Source organism: Alternaria arborescens, assembly GCF_004154835.1.
Source record: "Alternaria arborescens strain FERA 675 chromosome Unknown contig_50, whole genome shotgun sequence".
Taxonomy (NCBI): Eukaryota; Fungi; Ascomycota; class Dothideomycetes; order Pleosporales; family Pleosporaceae; genus Alternaria; species Alternaria arborescens.
The window spans coordinates 89,025-108,757 of NW_021167905.1; the positions used below are offsets into that span (position 1 = coordinate 89,025).

The 19,733-nt window shown below is 52.1% G+C and overlaps 8 protein-coding genes across 8 annotated transcripts; 1 reads left to right on the plus strand and 7 right to left on the minus strand.

Annotated features, from left to right (window-relative positions):
- Positions 1 to 487: 487 nt before the first annotated feature.
- On the minus strand, positions 488 to 1,558 carry AA0111_g11458 (hypothetical protein; the record flags this gene model as incomplete). Its single annotated transcript, XM_028645326.1, has 2 exons — positions 488 to 1,137; positions 1,198 to 1,558. 2 exons carry the CDS (start codon positions 1,556 to 1,558, stop codon positions 488 to 490), a joined length of 1,011 nt encoding a protein of 336 aa, XP_028500936.1.
- Positions 1,559 to 1,997: 439 nt separating this feature from the next.
- On the minus strand, positions 1,998 to 3,459 carry AA0111_g11459 (hypothetical protein; the record flags this gene model as incomplete). Its single annotated transcript, XM_028645327.1, has 2 exons — positions 1,998 to 3,133; positions 3,234 to 3,459. 2 exons carry the CDS (start codon positions 3,457 to 3,459, stop codon positions 1,998 to 2,000), a joined length of 1,362 nt encoding a protein of 453 aa, XP_028500937.1.
- A 781-nt stretch (positions 3,460 to 4,240) lies between these two features.
- On the minus strand, positions 4,241 to 6,019 carry AA0111_g11460 (hypothetical protein; the record flags this gene model as incomplete). Its single annotated transcript, XM_028645329.1, has 4 exons — positions 4,241 to 4,578; positions 4,635 to 5,081; positions 5,140 to 5,714; positions 5,766 to 6,019. 4 exons carry the CDS (start codon positions 6,017 to 6,019, stop codon positions 4,241 to 4,243), a joined length of 1,614 nt encoding a protein of 537 aa, XP_028500948.1.
- Positions 6,020 to 7,320: 1,301 nt separating this feature from the next.
- AA0111_g11461 (hypothetical protein) lies at positions 7,321 to 8,933 on the plus strand (the record flags this gene model as incomplete). Its single annotated transcript, XM_028645330.1, has 4 exons — positions 7,321 to 7,477; positions 7,543 to 7,670; positions 7,823 to 8,044; positions 8,100 to 8,933. The coding sequence occupies 4 exons, from the start codon at positions 7,321 to 7,323 to the stop codon at positions 8,931 to 8,933; spliced, it is 1,341 nt and encodes a 446-aa protein (XP_028500966.1).
- A 647-nt stretch (positions 8,934 to 9,580) lies between these two features.
- AA0111_g11462 (hypothetical protein) lies at positions 9,581 to 10,376 on the minus strand (the record flags this gene model as incomplete). The annotated part of the gene is made up of 4 exons (XM_028645331.1): positions 9,581 to 9,615; positions 9,665 to 9,760; positions 9,904 to 10,105; positions 10,374 to 10,376. 4 exons carry the CDS (start codon positions 10,374 to 10,376, stop codon positions 9,581 to 9,583), a joined length of 336 nt encoding a protein of 111 aa, XP_028500965.1.
- Positions 10,377 to 11,125: 749 nt separating this feature from the next.
- Positions 11,126 to 12,608, minus strand: AA0111_g11463 (hypothetical protein; the record flags this gene model as incomplete). Its single annotated transcript, XM_028645332.1, has 4 exons — positions 11,126 to 11,823; positions 11,886 to 12,104; positions 12,155 to 12,292; positions 12,410 to 12,608. 4 exons carry the CDS (start codon positions 12,606 to 12,608, stop codon positions 11,126 to 11,128), a joined length of 1,254 nt encoding a protein of 417 aa, XP_028500964.1.
- Positions 12,609 to 15,647: 3,039 nt separating this feature from the next.
- Positions 15,648 to 16,441, minus strand: AA0111_g11464 (hypothetical protein; the record flags this gene model as incomplete). Its single annotated transcript, XM_028645333.1, has 3 exons — positions 15,648 to 16,055; positions 16,190 to 16,352; positions 16,410 to 16,441. The coding sequence occupies 3 exons, from the start codon at positions 16,439 to 16,441 to the stop codon at positions 15,648 to 15,650; spliced, it is 603 nt and encodes a 200-aa protein (XP_028500970.1).
- A 1,498-nt stretch (positions 16,442 to 17,939) lies between these two features.
- Positions 17,940 to 19,212, minus strand: AA0111_g11465 (putative NAD(P)H-dependent D-xylose reductase; the record flags this gene model as incomplete). Its single annotated transcript, XM_028645334.1, has 3 exons — positions 17,940 to 17,969; positions 18,026 to 18,816; positions 19,062 to 19,212. 3 exons carry the CDS (start codon positions 19,210 to 19,212, stop codon positions 17,940 to 17,942), a joined length of 972 nt encoding a protein of 323 aa, XP_028500969.1.
- Positions 19,213 to 19,733: the final 521 nt, after the last annotated feature.

A 19,733-nucleotide genomic window follows, 5' to 3' on the forward strand; every position in this document is an offset into this window, starting at 1 on the left:
TTGTTGTCAGACGTTCCATGGTGGATATGAGATGAGTGACGATAAGGCGAGTTATCTTGGGATGCATGGTGCATGATGCACGTCAGTTCAACGTGCAGCGAAACGGGGATCGGAATGCGGTAGAGCAGGTTCCACCTCCCTAGCGTACCCTATTTGCAGCCACACCTCTCATCCCCCGTACTTGTCCGTCACTTACCCAGTCGTTCGCGATCACTAAATATGTTCCGACAACTTACGAATCAGTCTCCTGATATTTAATATTCGGAAATGCTACAGTGTTACGATAGACGGAAAGACCTTCTTCACCACTTTCATCGCTAATTAAAGCCATTTGCGGATCCCCGCAAACTCCATGAATCCCAACGGATCTGCTTTTCAGCCGTTATTACAATGTTCACTCAGAATCCTGGGGTCATAATTGCTGGCCAGTGACCTGATCAGCAATTTCAATACACTAGCCAGTAAGTTGTACGTAAGCCTTGAGAGACTAAACATACGGGCCAACAATCTCCTGTGTTTTGATCCAAACCTTGTCCTGAGCGCTGACCCTTAACTTCTTCAACTTTTCCTCATTCAGCGTCGTCTCACAAGTATGATGCACCAGAAACAAACTCCCTTCCCTCCCTCCCTTTGTGTCCTTCCCCGCGATAACGCCTGTACCCAATGGTATACCCTTCCCTCCAAAAGCCGCACTCGTAATTTGATAGAGGTACCTCTCAGCAGCTTCCTCCTCCCTATACGCCATAAGCCATATAAGCGGATCCATGAATGTCGCAGCCAACCATGAACCCCAGGACCCTTCCTGGAACCCACGGAAGAGATTTCCCGTCCGCACGCCACCTGGATGACAATGCATAAAAACGATGTTTCTATTCTCTGGCATCTGAGCGATACGTTCTAGTGCGAGCGTGTTCATGTTGCCCATATGTCTTACCGAAGCCATGGCTCCAAATGCACCTGGGGCTTCGAGTAGGAGATCGTCTGCGTTGAAGAAGTAGTCACCTTCCATCCCACCTGAACGTATACTCATCACGCGCGCGCGATCTGAGGAGCGTAATAGAGGAAGGAGATTTTGCGTGAAGCAGATCCGCGAGTAAAATTCCAGTGCGTGGCTTATCTCCAAGCCTTCGGATGTATCTAGAGATATAAGTCTTCGACTCATCATTGTTAAGGGTAAAATGCATAGGAGTAACGTACTATGCCTTCCACTGAAATTCACATACCCCGCGGTCATGAAGAGGAGGTCGATACTACTCTCGAGTCTCTTGATGTGATCGCAAATCCGCTGCACTTCGGATAGCAACGAGATCTGCCCTTCAACCCATATGATGCTCGCATTCGCGTTCGCCAGATGCAGTTCCTCGATGAATGGTTTGAATGCTGCCTCACTCTCTTGCCTCCCAATGACATAAGCTTTAAAGCGTGTTCCGAGCCTAATTATCGCATTGAGCGTAAGTTTCCCAATGCCCGAGGTTCCGCCAACGAACACTGCAACACGAGGTGCCGACTTCTCATCGATCTGGGCGTTATTCTCTTTGATCTGGGAAATATGAACCATGTTGCTGTCTGGATTGTGTAGATTCGAATTCGTGTCCTGAGAACATATGGTCTTTGTATACCATGTAAGCACTGAGAGTGTCTGCATACGTAGATGCGGAGGCCTGAATACGCCTTGTGGACGAAACCCGGACCACGTCCAAAAACAGGCGGGTCGTTATTTCTGTACACATTTTAGGTAACGGGCTGCCACACAGCATACATGTGGCGCAACCGATGTTTATGTGTCATTACTGTTTGCAATTTTCCGTTGGTTGCTCGACAGCTGCCCCTTTTGAGTAAGCATAATATGTCCTGTTACGTTGTACCTTGATCTCCAGCGACACGGTTATATCCAATAGATGCGCGATATGTAAGCCTACAGTCCAATTGTATAAAAATGATATTCGCTGTCATGTACCTGTACCTAAACGCCTGCGTAGACTCTTGTCTACAAATGCTTATGCTTGCGCACTGACTGGCTTGATGCCCACTTCAGCCATCTTTGTGGCCTCCACTTCTTCTACCGGGCTGTCTGCCCTCTCCACAACATCCGTGAGACCAAGGTACTTCAAGTTCGCCGACCAGCCTAGGTCCTCGCCAAAGTATCCCTTCATGACCTCAACACCGTATTTGATGCCATTCTTTGGGTCGTAGGTCAGACATTGCTTGCCAACCGCTAAACCAATGACGGCATCCCATGCAGGTAGCTCTGTCTTGATGTATTGTTCGGATGAGGGAGCAAGTTCGGAGTTGAGTATGTCGGAGTAGATATTTTGTGCAGCGGCTTGGCCCATGACTGTCGCGCTGCCTGCGCGCTTGATGCCTGACCATGCGATTACATCGCCAACGCCGAAGTGAGATGATGAGTTCGCGATAGTGTCCTTGAACATTAGGGATTGGTGTACCATAATCTCTTTATCCTCGTTCAGGCACTCCGTAGGTAGGACATCGGTGGTTGGTGTGCCCTTCTTCGTTGAGTCAATGACGAAGTCTGCTGTTATTGTCTCGTTGTTCGCGAGTGTGACGGTGAACTGGCCATTTGGTAGCTCTGTAATGGTTGCCCGGTTACCCAAAGCCAGCTTGACACCCTCTTCTTCGAGCAAAATCTTCGCGCGTTCTTTGACATCTGATGGTAGTGGCTCTGAAGAAAGTACTTCGCTTCGTGAGTGCACTAGTGTAACATCAATCTGTGGGTAATATTGCTTGATCTCAGCAGCAAATTCGACACCGACAGCACCAGCGCCAATCACGACAACTCTCCTGCCTTCACATTTCGATGGGTCACCGCCGGTGATCTTCGAGATGAAGGCTTTGCTGTCTGTTTGGTACTCTTCAAAGCTTCCAGACTTTGGGACCGCAGGGAAATGTCTCTTCAGGCCGGTGGCCATGACAAGGTAGTCATATGCTTGCTGTTGGGTCTTGCCATTTCGGTCGCACCATTCGGCGACCTTGGCCTCAGGGTTGATGTTCTTGACACTGCCGTGCTTGAAGTGCAGATTCGGGTGCTTTAGCTCGTTGAGGTGGCTAAACCTCTTCCACATATGGGATGTGTACTTTGGTGTAACATGTGCGAGCGGCGCGCCAACCGAGTGGACTGTGAGACACAAGCATCAGTAGAAGCTCTCGTAGCGCGAGGTGATGAGGTGGGGACAGGGAAGATGTTAAGCCTCGGCTAGTGGGGCAGAGTGACGCACAATAACCATCGCGCTCATCGATGACAGTAATTTCAACCCCTCTTCTACTTCGCACACCCTGGAAATCTGGGCCTGGGTATACACTCTGTCGGGCCTTTCCTTGGGAATAGTCGAGGAGGTTGATGGCAGCAGAGATACCACCGTATGCGCAGCCGACAATGAGTACGCGATGAGGGTTTGATAGGCTAAGGTTGCCCAGTGTGTCCGTAACGCCTTGAAGCCTCATTGTGAAGATTTAATCTGATAAAGGAGGGGTCGTGGGGGTGAAGGAGAGATGGGTGGGTGGGATGAGAAGAAGATGATCTGATTAGATTGCGGAATCATGTGGCAGAACGCCCACTTCTATATGGCGCCAGCGCACCACACAGACATCACACCGACATCGGAAATCGACTAACAATCAACTTGCCGGTTGCTAGGCTATACACGAGTTCACGAGCGATCCACTGTCGTCGCGGACGCGGTGTCTCTGGATGCGATTGGCGAGAAGCTGTGCATCTTATCAGATCCGAGCATCATCCGGTGCAAATTTTTATCTGATGCCCCACCACGCCTGCACCTTCCCATCCTTCGCGTCCTGCCAAGGTGACCATTCAGGACACAATCGCTCAACGGTATTCCGAAACAGCCTAATATTAGTCACATATGCACCGGAACGCCAAACTGACCTCGTTGACTTTACTCCGACGTCAGGCCTCCCGCCAGTGAGCACGCATCCATGGATAAACATTCACCAAAGCTCTCGCGTGATACCTAAGTACAATCACGATGGTCTCTGATGATCAAAGAAGAGTATGCTCATACAGCGACTGTAGAGCTGTCGGGCATACTACAACTCTTCATCATTACTTTCGCACGTAACAGCATCAGTGTGAGGTGGTTAAAGGTGAGAAAGTCTATATTCAATCTTCGTCTTCACCGTCAGATCTATTAGCGTCGAATCCAAGTAATTCGTCAATCTCTTCTCCCTCCTCTTCCCCTATGCGCTCGCTAAACCCGCGCATCTGTCATTCCCCCTTGTATCCATCCACAAGGACGACTGGACCCTTGTATTGCTTACGTCCTCTAACAAGATAATCGATCAAACTTACAAAGGCCACGCCAACAAACATGACGGAAGCCCAGTTGAAAAACTCCAGGGTTGTAGGTGTGGAATCAGGCCAGAAGCACCAGAAGAAAGCGTGTGTGGAGTACAGGACACCACCGATGTTGACGGGGACGCCCCACTTTCCGAGGGACCAGCGGCAGTTGGGGAGGAGTTCGGGGTGGCGGATACGTCGGTAGAGGACAGCGCCAATAGAGAACATGTAGGTTATCATAAGGGCGACAACATTAAGGGAGATGACTAAAGTGCGTTAGTTATCGTTGTGGAATGATGCGTAGAATCATGGGAAAACATACTAGCGTTGAAAGCGGTATCCGAGCCGATGTTGATGAGCGAGAGCAGAACCGTGATGGCACAGGTAACGGTTACAGCGTTGGCGGGAACCTCCAACTTGGGGTTTACCTTGCTGATCCAGTCGCTGAATGGCAGTCCCCTATCTCTGGCAAATGCCCAGGTCTGACGCGATGTCGACAAGTTGAAGGTCACAGTACCGGCAAAGATGAGGACTGTGGGAATAGCGTTGAGGGCTACCACACCGCCGGAGGATACGGCTTGGGCAAAGACCCACATATGGGGATAGTCGCCCTCAAGCGCAGCTTCGACATCTGTAACCATGAACATGTAGCTGATGAGGAAGATTATGCCAAGAGAGCCATTCATAAGGTAAGCGCCGATCATTGCGCGTGGGACAGTCTTGCCAGCATCTTTGATCTCCTCGGCCATATGGGCTGCAGAGTCAGAGCCTGTGATCGCTCATTAGTACAATCTCAATGAGAGTTCTTGGCAGAGAGGTATACTTACAGATGCAAGCATAGATGGCAGACACTTGGCCTACCATGAGCGCCAAACCATTCGAGTTCCAGCCTCCTCCGTTGTAAAACTGCGTGAAGGTTGCTTCAGCAGTAGCCCGTGGCGACAAAACCCAGAAGACGATGATGATGGCCAGGAAACCAAAAACGTGAACGATCAACATGATGTTCTGGAAGATAGGCATGCCCTTTGCGCCCCAGATATTAAGGACCCATACCAAGAAGGTTACGGCGATGACCATGAGTGTACCCTGCCACTTGGTAGCCACATACTCTGGGTACATTACAGTGGCAGAAGATTGGATCAAGGTACCGACAAGGAAAGGTCCAGATGCAGTACCGGCCTGCCATGATAATGTTGACATCCAGCCGATGAAGTAGCTGAATGGCTTCTGGACACTAGGAGGCGAGAATTCGGAAACCCAGTGGTACTGTCCACCTGCGGTCGGTGCCATCGACGCCATCTCTGCGAGTGACAGCATGACGGTGCTGAAACCGAACCAGGTCCAGACGAAACTCCAGATAAGACCTGCTGGACCTCCATCTTGGAGACCTTGGTAGGTTGCACTATGGCGTTATCAGTTCTCATTGCCTGTGAGTCTCATTAAGGTTGCTTACGTCAAAAGAACTTCCCATGTTCCTTGTAGAATAACGGTGAAGGCCAATGCTGACAACGGTCGATAATTTCTTTTCAGCTCTTGCACCTTGCCCATACGCTCCATGTCAGCATGATCGGCTCTGGTGTAACCCCTGAGAGAATCATGGTACTCTTCGCTCTCGTCTCCGTCGATAGATCTCGTCGCACGCGCTCGCGACTCCAAAGTAGTCTGCTTGTCCATACTCCCAAGCGGTTGGCTCTCGTAAGCGGCCATACCCAAAGCACAACAAAAAGGAAGCGAATATGCAGGAACGCAGCGCCACGGATAAACTTAAAAAGGACCCAAGAAACAGGTAAAGATGGAACAAGCGAAACGCTGCGGTAGAAGTAAAGAAAGGGATTTCCCACGCGGCCACGAATGCATGCACATGCTGGGAGATGGACTGGCCCAGCTGGTGCCAAATGCCTTGTCTGCCGCTTCCACGGGTGGGACCACTAATCCCAGACTCCATCGTACTCCCGGCATATTCTTGTCAAGCGGAATCAGGGTTCAATGGGCGCAGGTGTGCTCGGGTGCACATGCCAGCCAACGAGATCGTCGCGGTGCTGATAGCGTCCACTCCGGCTGCGTCGTATGGTTGGCGTGGAGTCTGTCCAGGCTCCACTACCCTGCCGCTAGCGCGACACTATGCGGCCCGCTTCCTCTTATGGGGGTTTGGTGCGGCTGGACCCTAGTCTAGAGAGGCAGGAGTCGTGGATTGATTGCATGCAGCCACATCTGCCGCGGCTCATGTAAAAAGCAAAAGGCGCCGAGATGACAAGCCGTAAGAGGCGGAAGTCACGTAAGAGCTTCGGAAGAATTCGTTCTGGACCTTCTGCCGCCTCGCGTGGTGATGAAACAGGATCGACTCCAGATTGGCGAGTTGCTGATCATCGAATGATTTGTTGCTTCTGTAACCGTTTTCATGCTAAGACGGACATTAATATCAAATCCGTCTGTGGCAGCCGAGCGGAAAACCCGTGGGAGCGGTAAAGTTTGAGAATTTTTACTTGTTCAACCGTTCAGTAAACCGTGAACGCAAAGCTAGGTATCCGCAAGCTATCCGCAAGCTATCCGCAAGCTATCCGCAAGCTATTCCACCTCTTATCAGCGTATTGTAGGTTGCGGCTGACATTCCGCAAAACGCCGCGCCTTCGTATGCGATACGGTGGCGCTGACGCCAGCAAAGGCCAATCGACTATTATGCGTTAGAGGTCTTGGTTATGCCTCGCTTAGGATCATGGGCCTTCTTCAACAGATCCGTCCCGAGGTCGTGAACCGTGTACATGGGTTACAATCGGTCCTCCTATTAGCGATGAGAATGAGGAAGCACGCAAGGAGGGTAATGGGCAGGAAGATCCGCGCCCGTTCTTATTGGTGTTAGGCATTCAACCACAGGAGAAATAGGTCATGTCAGACGCGGCTTCAGCTGTATAGAGCCCGAAGTGTCCTCCGACTGTGCGTCAGACATTGCTCACATCTTATGGCCTCCTTTCTGTTGTACTTTTGCCCATTGTTCTTCTCCCTGATACTCCATGGCAGGAGAGGTGATCCCTCCGCCGTACGTTATAACAGCGGATGACAAGCGCGGCCTGATCGTTGTGACCGGTGCAGCTGTCTTGGCCTTTGTCTGGTCTTGTTTTCTCATTCGAGTATGGTTGCGCTGGCAATCAAGAGAATGGCGATCCGATGGTAAGTCTTCCTTACATTGCACTGCCTGCACAAGTCGAGACGATATGCTTATCTTGTGTGCGCAGACTGGTGGCTCTCAGCGGCAACCCTGCTGGACACCGTTCAATCAGGCATCATCTTCCACCTGGTAGAGCTTGGATTAGGTGCCTCGCAGGCTGGTGTACCGATATCGCAACTCCAGCAGCTTGGGAATGTGAGTGACGTTTAGTTTAAGTGATTCAGTGATCTCCCTAGATCCGCGCCTAGGTGTCATCGGCTCCTTGCATCCTTCTGGCGTTTACGCAGGGCAGCCGCCCGAGCAAAAAGCCGAACAGCTAGGAACACCACGGCTGACACTCGCAACAGGAAGGTTTCGCGTCGCAAATCATTTATATCTTTGTGATACTCGCCTCGAAGTTATCGGTGCTGTTCCTGTACCTACGACTATCGCCTGGTGGAGCGCACCGCATCGCATCATGGTCACTCGTAGCCTTGTCCTGTGTATGGGCACTGGTGTCGGTCATATTGGTTGCCATACCATGTAACCCTGCACAAACCTACATAGATGCTGACAACTGTACAAACAGGGTAAGCGATACAAAGTCCCGAGAACTATCATTCGTCTTTGCTGACGACCAAACAGTGGCCAAAATGGCTGAGTATAGGCACCTTCGACATCATAACCGAACTCTTCATCTTCCTCGCAGCAGTCTACCTAATCTACTCGCTCCAAATGCGTCTTCGCACCAAGCTGCTCGTAATATTGGCCTTCGGCGCACGCCTACCTGTCATCGCAATTGCAGGAGTACGCCTATATTACCTCGATCAACGCCTGCGCGGGGTCACTTTCACCTTTGACTACGTCGTAGCCACGCAATGGCAAATGGGCTACGCAATCATGTCATCCACAATTACGGGCATGGGCCCCTTTCTCAAGCCTTTCGACAAGGAGTATGTGTCTAGTACGTATAAGCACTATGGACCGGGACATAGCTCGAGTGGTGGGACGTCAGGAATGAGAATGGAAAGTGGACTTAGTACGACTGCGAGTACCGGTTTACCACCGAGGAGACAAGGACTTGGGCATCACCATCACAGGGGATCTACGGATAACATCTCTGAATCCTATTTGATGGACACACTGCCAAGTCGGCGGACGAGTAAACAGTCCATGGGAAACGAAGATCGCGCCAACTCTCTCGAACCGATGCAGTCGGGTAGTCCGTCGTCTCGAGCATCTCCATCTGCGCCAAATGACATCTTGATGACGGCAGATGAACACTTTCGTCCCGCGCACATGTATCGTGGACATGAAGCAGAAGTCTGGGTCGGAGATAGAAGCCAGAGCATTACGAGGGAGGAGATGGAAAGAGCTACCGCTTCCGGGAGAAGTGCACCCAAGTCTGGAACCAAGCTGGTGATTGGGGAAAAGAAGGAGTTTAAGATCGAGGTTGATCGTGTTAGTCGTCTTATCTGAGTCTCGCTATCTTATGCGGACTTTGGTTGCGTTAAACTGAGTTAGAATACCCCTCTGTACTTTGCGTTATTTTAGTCGAGATCCAGCAACAAACGGAGGATACTTTATATAGACGAACTCATGACGATAGATATCTACAAATCAAGAGCCTTTCAACAAGGCATTTGTGGTCAGCGAGAAGAGTCATGTTCCTGGAATCTGCTTCTGCTGTGACAAAGGAAGGGGTAAAGACAGGGATATCATATCTGTTTGTTGTCCTGCTGTCATGTGCTAGAGCCTCAGTCATTTTCGGGTTCCATCATTGCACGGTAGTACGGCAAAGGTTGTTACAAACACGGGTTGTCAAAACTCCTCATTCCGATGCGAACCTATAATACAGCAAGCAAAACTAGCAGTCCCTGACCATACGAGCTTCCCATTGTCCCGCCCGGGTCAACAGTCAAGGTGAATATCCTGGTAAATAGCTTTTCCGGTTCGTTCCATGCTCTCTATACTTGTGCCCATGGCCGGGAACAGTTGCTAAGGAAAAGAACACGGGTAATCGCAAATCGAGGTGTAGAGAAATGTTGTGGTCGCCGCAACAGAGGGCCAACCTCAACGTGGGGGAATCGGTCAAATATTGTGAAAAGGTTCATCTAGCGATGCGTCTATGCGGAGAATCGGCGCATGACCTTGGCGATGACTAGTGAGAGTTAGTATGATACTGGTCAGCGAGGATTGGATGTTCATACCGTGCAGAGCGACGACACTGAAGATGAAGACAACGGACAGGGTCATGACCACAACGGGGTCGACCTTCAGACCGGGAGACTCATCAGTGTATAGCCCTACAAGCAAACGTTAGCCAAGTCCTCCAATGTCATCTCTGCTAATCGTATTGTGTCATATCCTCTACTGTCATCCTCAAAACAGCTCGCTCTTTGTAGCTTCCATCTCTTCTCGTGATCTGTCCACCTCGGGGCACACTTACTCAGCATAGTGCTTGAGCTACCACCGGCACCGGCCGCCCTTGTGCTGCTTGGACGCAGGTTTGCGGTCTTCTCGGCGCGGTCAGCGGCAGCTTTCCTTCGCATAACAGTCGCAGGGCCACCCGGGGGCTTTGGCGACGCAGGACGCGCGGTTGTCGAGCCTGAAGAGGCCGTGTTGGAGGGAGAGGTAGCGCGTGGGGCAGACTGTTGGCCATGTTAGCGATGATGTTCGGTATTCATGTTCAGCCAGCCTATGCAGCCTATGGCACGGAACTTGTTGGACGCATCGACGAAACCCTGCGGGGCGAGGGAAAGATACACAACTCGAGGAGTAGCAGGGCGTCAAGTTATGTCAACAATTATGCCGGCAAGTGCTCGTACTGCTGCTCTCCTGTCGCATGCTTCGTGTCGCGAGCCAGGTGTCCTCATGCGTCCAATGGCTTCCTCCGTTATCGAAAAGGGCGGTACTAACCATGGTGAGAGTTGTTGACGGTGACCGGTGGAGAATAGACGGAGTGGGTTGTGATGGGAGATGTCGTGGAAGCAGCTGGTGATAGTCGCTCGGCGAACCTCAAAGGCCACGATTCTGGAGCTGGGGTTGCCGCGCCGCGCTAACCCTGACCCTCGACAACTTCGCTTACAAGGCCGCTAGCAAGGGTCACGTGTTAGTTCACTCACCACGGTTGCAATTTCCCCGAATAGGCAGGAAGATAATCACTATGCCAAATGGTGAAAGTCCACTTGAGAGTGTTGCGTGCGCATATTCACTACAAGGCGTTCTGATCCCAAACCACTTTTCCCATTAGACCGTTAGATGTACCAGGCCAAATAGCGTCCCAGAATCATCCGTGTAGGACCAAGCCTATCCTCTGATGATGCAGATGCCCTCAGCCAGACCCGAAAAGCTAGCAACCGGTAATAGCAAGTCATCCCTAAGCAAACTCCCGCAAGCCCCGTAAACCCATGTTGACCCTAAACCTGCCTAGCAAAACCCCGTGTAACCGCCCGTGAAAAGGTATATTATCTTCAGCAGACCCAGAGATGTGGAATGTAGACGGGTATGCCCAACAGCACCGCCAAACCCACAGAAAATATTCGCCAACCACCAATTGACCGGGTCCACCCATGGTTGTGTGTGTGAAAGACCGACACAGAATGCCCGAGACACCTGAAATGCAGTAACTCCGGATGTGCATCATATCTCCCAAATCAAAACTCCGTTTTCTAACCCCAAACAGACGCCTGCACTCCCTGTGTGGGCGTGTTGCTCCAGGGTCCGTTGTTCCAAATACCAACGCCCTTGTCAGTGACAGTAGACGAAGGGTTCATAGACGCAGATGTCGTAGACATGTTGTTCTGCTCGCTCGCGTTGTACGAGTTGTAGCCGAGAGGCGACGGCAGAGGTGAGTTCGCGCGCTTGCCCATAGCGCCACCTGGTTGCTGCAGGTTCTGGTTCTGAGGACGAGTGCCAATGGGGGCAACGCCAGAGCCGTTGGACTTCTGACCAGGCACAGGAGGAGAGCCTCCGGGCGACGAGTTGGAGGTACGGTTCGCCTGCTGAGCATCGAAGAGGTTGAATGCTGGGTTCTGGCTACCAGAAGGTGACGAGGTGCTGTTGGCACGCGCATCTTGAGCATTACCAGCAACGTCCTTGTCGCGGGGAGGCATCTGGACGGAACCCTCACCGGAAACGTTCTGGGCCTGCATGCCGAAGGGATCAAAGGCGAGGGGAGACGGACCCCGACCAGCTTGCGAGGTCTGAACACGAACATCCTGGCTCGAGGTCGGGTTGCTGTTGTACAGGGTGGAGGTCTCGCCATACAAAGCACGGTGCTGGCGGGCGATGAGTTCGCGGCGCTCCTCTTCATTCATGGCATTGGGGCTCATGGAGCGGTCGGACTTGGAGGCTGAGCCTGAAACGTCTGTATTACCCTAGTCAACCAACTGTCCTGCTTCTATTGTTGCCCAGATTCCGAGTCCTTACTTCTGTGGTATTGCTGCTCCTGGTGATAGTTGCGCAGCTCACGCTCACGCTGAGCCGCCATCCGTCGCTTCGCCTGTGCCATCTGGTCTGCATCGTTGGGTCGCGGCGCATAGCGCTGATTCTGGTAGAAGCCCTGGACGTTGGACGCCGAGTGGGAGCGGGAGCCGTCGTACTCGCTGACCGAGTGGTGGCGCTGGGCGCCGCCCATGCGCTGTTGCTCTGTATCACATGTCAGTCATGCGGGGACGATTATGAGCAAGACTGCATACCGAAGTCGGGGTATGGGCGGGGGCCACCTCCCATCATGGGCATGGACTCGCGGCGGTTGGCACCCATGGGCGTAGGAGGGAAGCCGGGACCGAAGGGCTTGCCGCTCTTGGCAAGGTTCTCGATGGCGCGGTCGACCTCTGTGGTGTTGTTGTTAGCACTCGGCTACGGGGCTCGTCTATGGTTACCATGGGGCCTGTCACTGCCACGTATCGTCGCATTGGCACTGGCAGCCCCCACTATAAGAAGCAACGTACCCTCAAACTGCGAGGCAAAGGCATTGGCGACCTCGCTGTTGACCGTGGAGCTTGTGCCTATATCCATGTGAATCGCTGCACCTGCACCGTTGAATCCCATTTGGCCGGTACCTGATCGCGAGGGTGGTTGGGGTTGCTCCCACGATGACTGCCGGCCGGGAGCAGGCGTGTTCCACGATGCGTCGTTGTAGTAGGACATGTTGGGTAGGAAGAAGTCGGGTGGGTTATTCGGAGTCGGGGTAGTCGCGCAACGCCAAAGGGTTGGTGGGTGGGTGATACTAGAAACTGAATCTGGGAGCAATTGATTAGTACGGCTACTCCTTGTCAACAAGTGCAAGCATCAATCGGCACAAGAGGTTCGAGCGATTGTCGGCGGTCGGACGCAGGCAAGTGTTGGCGATATGGGGGCGGGAAATGAGGTCGAGGCGGGCAGCGGAAAATTTTGGTGGAGAGCGGAGATGTTTTGGAGAACAGGGTCGTGCCGCGTACCGAGAAAAGCGAACCGTGTACTCACCTTTCACCGCGAAAAAGGAGCGACAGCTGTTCACTTAGCAGACAGCAAGTGAAGTCACCGAGAAAAGCACACAACTGAGCGGGTAGGGGTCAGGGAGGCACTTCGGGAGATATCGCGGGACTGCTGAGGATTATGTCGAAAGGGGATGCTGGATTCGTTGCGCTAAGCAGGCCGAGCAACGACCTATCCACTTAATTCATCTCCGCTTCTCAGACACGGGCCTCACCAGCTGCATGCAATTAGTCTGATATCCCATTCGATCCCGTCCGCAACCAACCGCTTACTCTTCGTATCGCGACAGACGCGCCGCAGCCTTGCCTTGGGGGATCTCTTACTGTCTCTCGAGGCCTGGCTCTGCGACTCTACCAGCAGTCGGCCAAGTGGAAGAGCATGCGGATGACGTCCGAGAGGGGCAGCTGCATATCCAAGTCGAGTACTGCGGGATATGCAGTGGGAGAGCAGTGGGCGCGTTTAGCGAACAACGGTTCGGGCTCTCACCACCATGGTCTGTCGTCGGCTATTCATGAGAAAGCCCCGCGCGCCTCCTTTACACGTGGTTTTCCCAGACCCTCCCTGTTTGACTCTGTTTTGACCCTGACATTCTCCCGACTCAGGGTCTGCATCATGTCTGTCATGCTGTTAGACACTGCGTCGTCGCCATCACCTGCGAACTCAACGTTCGCAGTGCCCCGCCAACGCGCCCGGGACGGTAGCGATGCCAAACCGACGCATGCCACACCGCATTGCCAGCATGATCACTTACACTACACCATGACAAGATATGTGGGAGCGCTTGGGCTCTAATGCGGGGCATCCAACGACCATTGCGGCCTGGCTTCCAATAAGCTCCCACCAAAGCCAGGCATTTGTGAAAATATTGACATGTGGCTTGCTTCTCCGTCGTAGCACATGCACATGGACCGAGAGAGATAATACCATCGGTGTGGTTGTCGCCTGCGTCTACTGTGTATCTTGCGCAGAGGGTACCGACATGGCCAGCTTCGGTGCCGGCTTTGTTTCCAGATGAGGTTTAACGATATTGAGATAGTAACGCCCTGCACGCCGAGCTTCGCATGCTGATACGCGACGTCAGTCTTGCAAGATGTGGGGGTTCGGAGTGCGTTGCCGGTCGCTAGACAAGACAGTCATTATACAACGACGGCATCATCTTTTTTGAGACACCTCACGGCGTAAGCAATATCACCATGGCTCGTGCGGAGAGCAAACGAACCCAGACAGGGGCACGACCCATTCGGCTAAACATGCGCTCCCGCCTCTACCCCAGCTTTTTGTAGTTCGCCAACTTGGCCTACGTCCCGCCGTTGCGCCATCGCCTTCAAAAGTAAGCCTGGCATATGTCATCCGTGCTGAGGTCACGGTGTTCTCACTTCTCCGTCTGCCCAGTCGTTTCTTTGCTTTCCATTTCCGTCTCCATGACATTGTCATCACACCGTTCGCGTCGAAAGCTCTTTCCTCTTTTGCTTCCATAGCATCACGCGCCACAAACCACGGGTGTTGGTATCACTTACGACATCAGCCACACTGTCGACATGACCACCTATTCTACATTCCAACAAATACGCCCGACAGGCCCATCACGCATGACGGGGTGCAAGGAGCCTCTCACGCATAAAGTATGAGACACGCTCCTTCGAAAGGAGGCGGGATTATGGATGCCTATTAGCACCGATTCCGCAGGCCTGATGGACGAACGCTGTTTTCTTTCACGGTAGGACGTGAATTCCCACAACGCTGACAAGACCGAGTGAATGTCATCAATATGGCTACGCAAATGGATCTCGCCATGTGCGCGAGTGTATTACATCAACCTCTTCTTACGCTTCTTTTCTACCAGCAGAATGCAGATGCGAAAACCTACAGTGTATCAACAGACACCTGTGACAAAATCTCAAGCTGCCATGGCTCTAAATATCGCATGTCTTGGGAGCCTGCCGACTGAACTTATCCTCGAGATCACCGACCGCCTTGCGCTCGACGCCATACTGGCCCTCAAATTGACTCAACGACGATTCAACGATATCCTGCCTCTCGATCAGAGATGTTGGCAGGTTCCTTGGTCAAGGTGTGCCCAGCGCGCTATCCAGGTTTATTTGACCCCATCGTCATCTAAACTCAGTCATCGACATTGCATCGTGTGTAACGCTGAGTATCCCATCAGCCAGTTCAAGTCATCGAACAGTCCGGCTTGCGCGCCCATGGAGCATACCAACGTCCCCCACGACATCATCAAATTACCACCACGAGTCTGCTTCTGGCATGTTGGAAGGTTTATGAGAATTGTCAGTCACGAGGCCGGGAACAAAAATGGATGGGTCAGCCACGCAGACAAAATGTGCATGCACTGTGGAGATATCCAGGGGTGGGACAAGTGCGAATGCAAGTGTGACAGCTGTTCTTTCTGGGAAGTAACAGTCTACATTCGACATATCAACGATGGTCAAAAATGTCGAAACCCAGTCTTCTGGAGAAACGCTCCCAGCTCACGCGTTAGAGGGGAGAATCAACTTTGGGTTCGGGAAGAACTTTGGGACGCAAACGAGAAACGATTTGTTGACTTGCCTGTTCGATTTGAGTCAGCCTAACCGATGGATGGGTGCGTTTGGCATCGAGCTCCAGTCAGCTTTTCTTCGTTCTTGTGTGCTTCACTTCTAACAAGAGCCGGTCTCCCTAGTTTTGTTTGTAATATTTAATTCGTTATATCATTTAGAATCCAGTCTTTTCGTCATAGATCATGTCATCCTCCTCTTGTACAAGGCCACCTTTCTCCACATCCATCTCTTTAGTCTCCCATTGGCATCCCAACTCTTGTCCCCATCTCCGCACGCTGAACAAAGCCCACCATTGGGCGATCATCAAAACCAACCCCACGCAGGCGCCCCCAAACTTAACAACAGCAAACGTTGTCGAGCACTTTTCCAACCACTCATCGTCCCATCCAAAACCGGCATCAATGTCGCGACATATCGACGATCCGTCGACAGCGTAGCTCGGAATTACCGGGTTTAGCAACCGGAAGTCGAAGGGAAGAACCAGGTTTACGAGAGCGATGGTTACAAAGGACAACGTGGTCGCGTGGATGATTGTGTAAGCTGACACGAGGCTTGGTAATAACTGCAACATCGGGTGTTAGCGGATTCATGTGACGAATGGACTTGAGACTGCGACTCCGAGCGAAGCCGGCTGGACACAGCCAAGTAGACAGCTAGCAAACAGTCGCACAGGTCGTGGGGAAGAGCTTGGCTTACCCTTACGGCGCCTAGGAGGCCCAATATGCTTGCGCTGCCGGCAAGTACATTGTATGAGATGGAGAAAGATGCGCGGTCGAGGTCGGAGCCGGGTAGTAAGAAGGACAGCGCGAGTAATGTATGCGTGCAGAGAGTGAGGGAAGGGAGCACGATGGCTAAGAATCTGGAGACCATGTCAGTACCCGTCGCGTGTCGCAAACCTTGGGCAAGCGCGACATACCTCATCTGGTTCTGCTCTGTCGACAACGCCATGTCTTCCCACCGGATTCAGTAATCAAGATTCAAGGTAAATGTAAATGCGCTTGCTGGAGACTCAAAGTAACAATGCGAAGCGATGCGGTACAGTGTGAAGCGGAAACGGCCGTGTAAAAAGCAGATCAGGTCAAGTACGTCAGGTTAGGTTCCGGGGGTATCAATATGCAGTCGGGACCAAGACAGCGGGTAGGAGACAGAGAGGAGAAGCAGCAGGCCGGCACGCTTATTCTTGTATGTATAGAGCCGTAGCAGCTAGCTAGCAGAGTAAAGAGGAAGGTTTTGTGAGCAAAAAGCTACGACGCGTGAGTAGTAAGGTGATGAGTGAGGTCAGTTGCCTGGATTCGCCGAAGACGGATTGTTAATCGCGTTGGTTGTTCAGAGTTTAGCAGTGTTTTTAGTACTAGCTCCGGGATCCGCGGATGCACCAAGAGATCGTGTTGTGATGTCACGTCTGTGATCGATTTGATCATCAGAAGACACAGACCACGCAGTGCACACTGTTTTTACTTGAAACGGAGGGCTTCGGGCCTCGACGTGACTTTGATGCGGTTTCCTCAAGTCATCCTGAAGACGCGTTGCAATTATTCGTGTGCGTGTGTGTGTGTGTGCCTGTTATCATCGGGATCTAGCACTAGTTGTACATGCAGCACACAAGCAGTCTAGCCCTTGCCATGCCAATGCGGATCATGCGGCATGCGGCTGTTCCAGTGGAGCATCTTCCGGAGCTTAGCGGAAACAAGAGAGAAGCAGAAACGGCAAGACCTAGATCACAAGCGCGTCATTCCATGGCCTTTGTACAAACGTTATCTCGGTCTTTTGGACATGTCAAGCCGCACTTGTACGGCTGTCGGCAGTGCAGTCGTAGTGCATTTGATGGGCTTTTGCCCATGGCATTGTTGAAATGTGCATCCGCAGCTGACGGTAGATAGCCGGATGTGCGCACTTCCTTATTCCGTGGCGAATCACGTCGCGCTGCGAACGAGCACCCTGGTCGTCGATACAGAAGATTCCAGCTTGCGGACCATGGGCTGTTTCACGCATATGAACTGTACAAGAGATCAGGATAAATGCACAAAGCGAGTAGAGCATCTGGACTTTCCCCGTCACCGTCGAGTGGATGCGTTAGTCGCATATGCCCTAAGCTTAGTTGACAGCTATGACAATAATTTGACGTGCTAAATGCGAATGTCACTGCCCGCCCACGAGTAAGAGTTCCTTGAATCGACGCAGACGAAAGCATGTAATGGCGCGCTTCCGTGATGCGCGAAAGACAAAACTGTGAGGGCAGCTGGCTCATCGTACCGACATCGTTGGCTAAAGGCCCGACATGGTGTTCAACAACCGCCAAAACGAATACATATACCACGCAATGGCAAGCGATAAGAGCTGAACTTTTTTGTTTTTTTATTGTCGTTTAGCTATCAGCGCAAAACGCCGTGCCTTTATCTATTCATGTCGTCGTTTTCAGTCGTTCCTCGTCTCTCACAGACACCGTCTATGCGAAGACGTAGCAAGGAATACCGTACTGCACGTCGACATTAGCACTCATCCTTCTCCACACGGACACAGGTTTTTACTTACGTTGGTAGGAGCGTTGAACTTCAAGTTCTTGTCCAAGCCCGAAATCTCCTCAATCTCGCTGTCCTTGAGATCGAAGCTCGTCACATCCAAGTTCTGCTGCAGACGGTTCGCCGAGTTGGACTTGGGGATAACACTAAGACCACGCTGTGTCGACCAGCGGAGCAGGACCTGTGCGGGGGTCTTGCCGTGTGCCTCGGAGATCTTCTTGATGACCGGGTGGTCGAACAGGAGGGGTGTGTCAGCCGCAATCTTCATGTCGCACTCGATGAAGCTCTGAGGCCCGAAAGATGAGTATGCGGTGACCTTGATGTCGTGCTGCTTAGCCAGCTCAATCAGGTAGGGCTGAACGTAGTAGGGGTGGTGTTCGATCTGGAGAGTGGCGGGCTTGGTCTTTGCGTAGGTGAACATGTCCAAAAGCAGCGCTCCTGAGTAGTTGCTCACACCGATGCTCTTGGCCAGGCCCTTGTTCTTGAGCTCCTCAAATGCTTCCCATGTGCTTTGTAGGCTGGCATTGCTGTGCTCGATCTTGCTCTTGCCGTCGACGAACCAGCCAGGTGGGTAGCGCTCCTTGGGGTCGACATACTTGAGGGCGACGGGGAAGTGGATAACGTAAAGGTCGAAGTAGTCAATACCCCAGTCGGCCAATTGCTTGCGGCAGATGGGCTCGACTTGCTCACGCTCGTGGAAAGTTTGCCAGAGCTTGCTGACGATGAAGAGATCTTCGCGCTTTACGAGGCCTTCCTTGATAGCGCGAGCTACACCTTGACCGCACTCAACTTCGTTGCCGTAGTCTGTGGAATTTGGTGTCAGCCATGATCACGCGCGCTTTCGTTCCGAAGAAGGACGCTAGCATTCCGAAGCAAGGCAAGGAGGCAGAAACCACGGGTAAATCGGGGTCATGAGCCCGTCAAAGATTGCCGGTAGATCTTTGTACTACACGGTTTACGGGCCGATGGAGCGTCTCGTAGTAACAGAGACCGATCTCCCCACATCCGCTAATGGTGGGTTTGGGGATGGAGACTCGAGATTTACTTACCACAAGCACCGTCGAACAATCTGTATCCAGCCTTGATGGCGTTGTAGACAGTGTCCGCACATGTAGCATTGTCGACCTTCCACAGTCCAAAGCCAACCTGAGGCATCTTGTTGCCATCGTTCAGCGTAACGTAGGGAGTGTTGATAGCCATGGTAGCGAAGAAGTTGCGATTGGCAAAACTATTCCGCTGTAATAATGTTGGCGTTCGTCGTTCAATGCAAGGTCTTGAAGAATGTAGAAAAGATGATGCAAGAGGTCTGGAAGTCGGAACAGCAGAAGAACAGGCGGCACGCAGGGTATTAATACTGCTAGCACGGCAATGGAAGCGCCCAGCAATCATGTCCCCAGAATATATACGTGTATTTTGCAGACGGAATAAGAGAATTTGGCGCCAGGTACAACAGCCTACCGTCTATATACGCCGTGTTAGAGGCTAACATGAACATATGACCCTGCGTCTTCAACCGGACGACTGGGTTAGTATGATCAGTTTGCCTCTTTACCCTGATAGGCGATGGTTCCGCCTGGCTTTTATCCTTGTTACGCCGCATGCTTGTGGCGGATGCTGACCATATTGGTCGGCCTTGGTGTTTGATGTCGATTGGAAGCTGGAATTGCACCGCCACTTCCTCTTCCTCTTGCCCGGCGACTGTCGATAAATGGATAAATAGC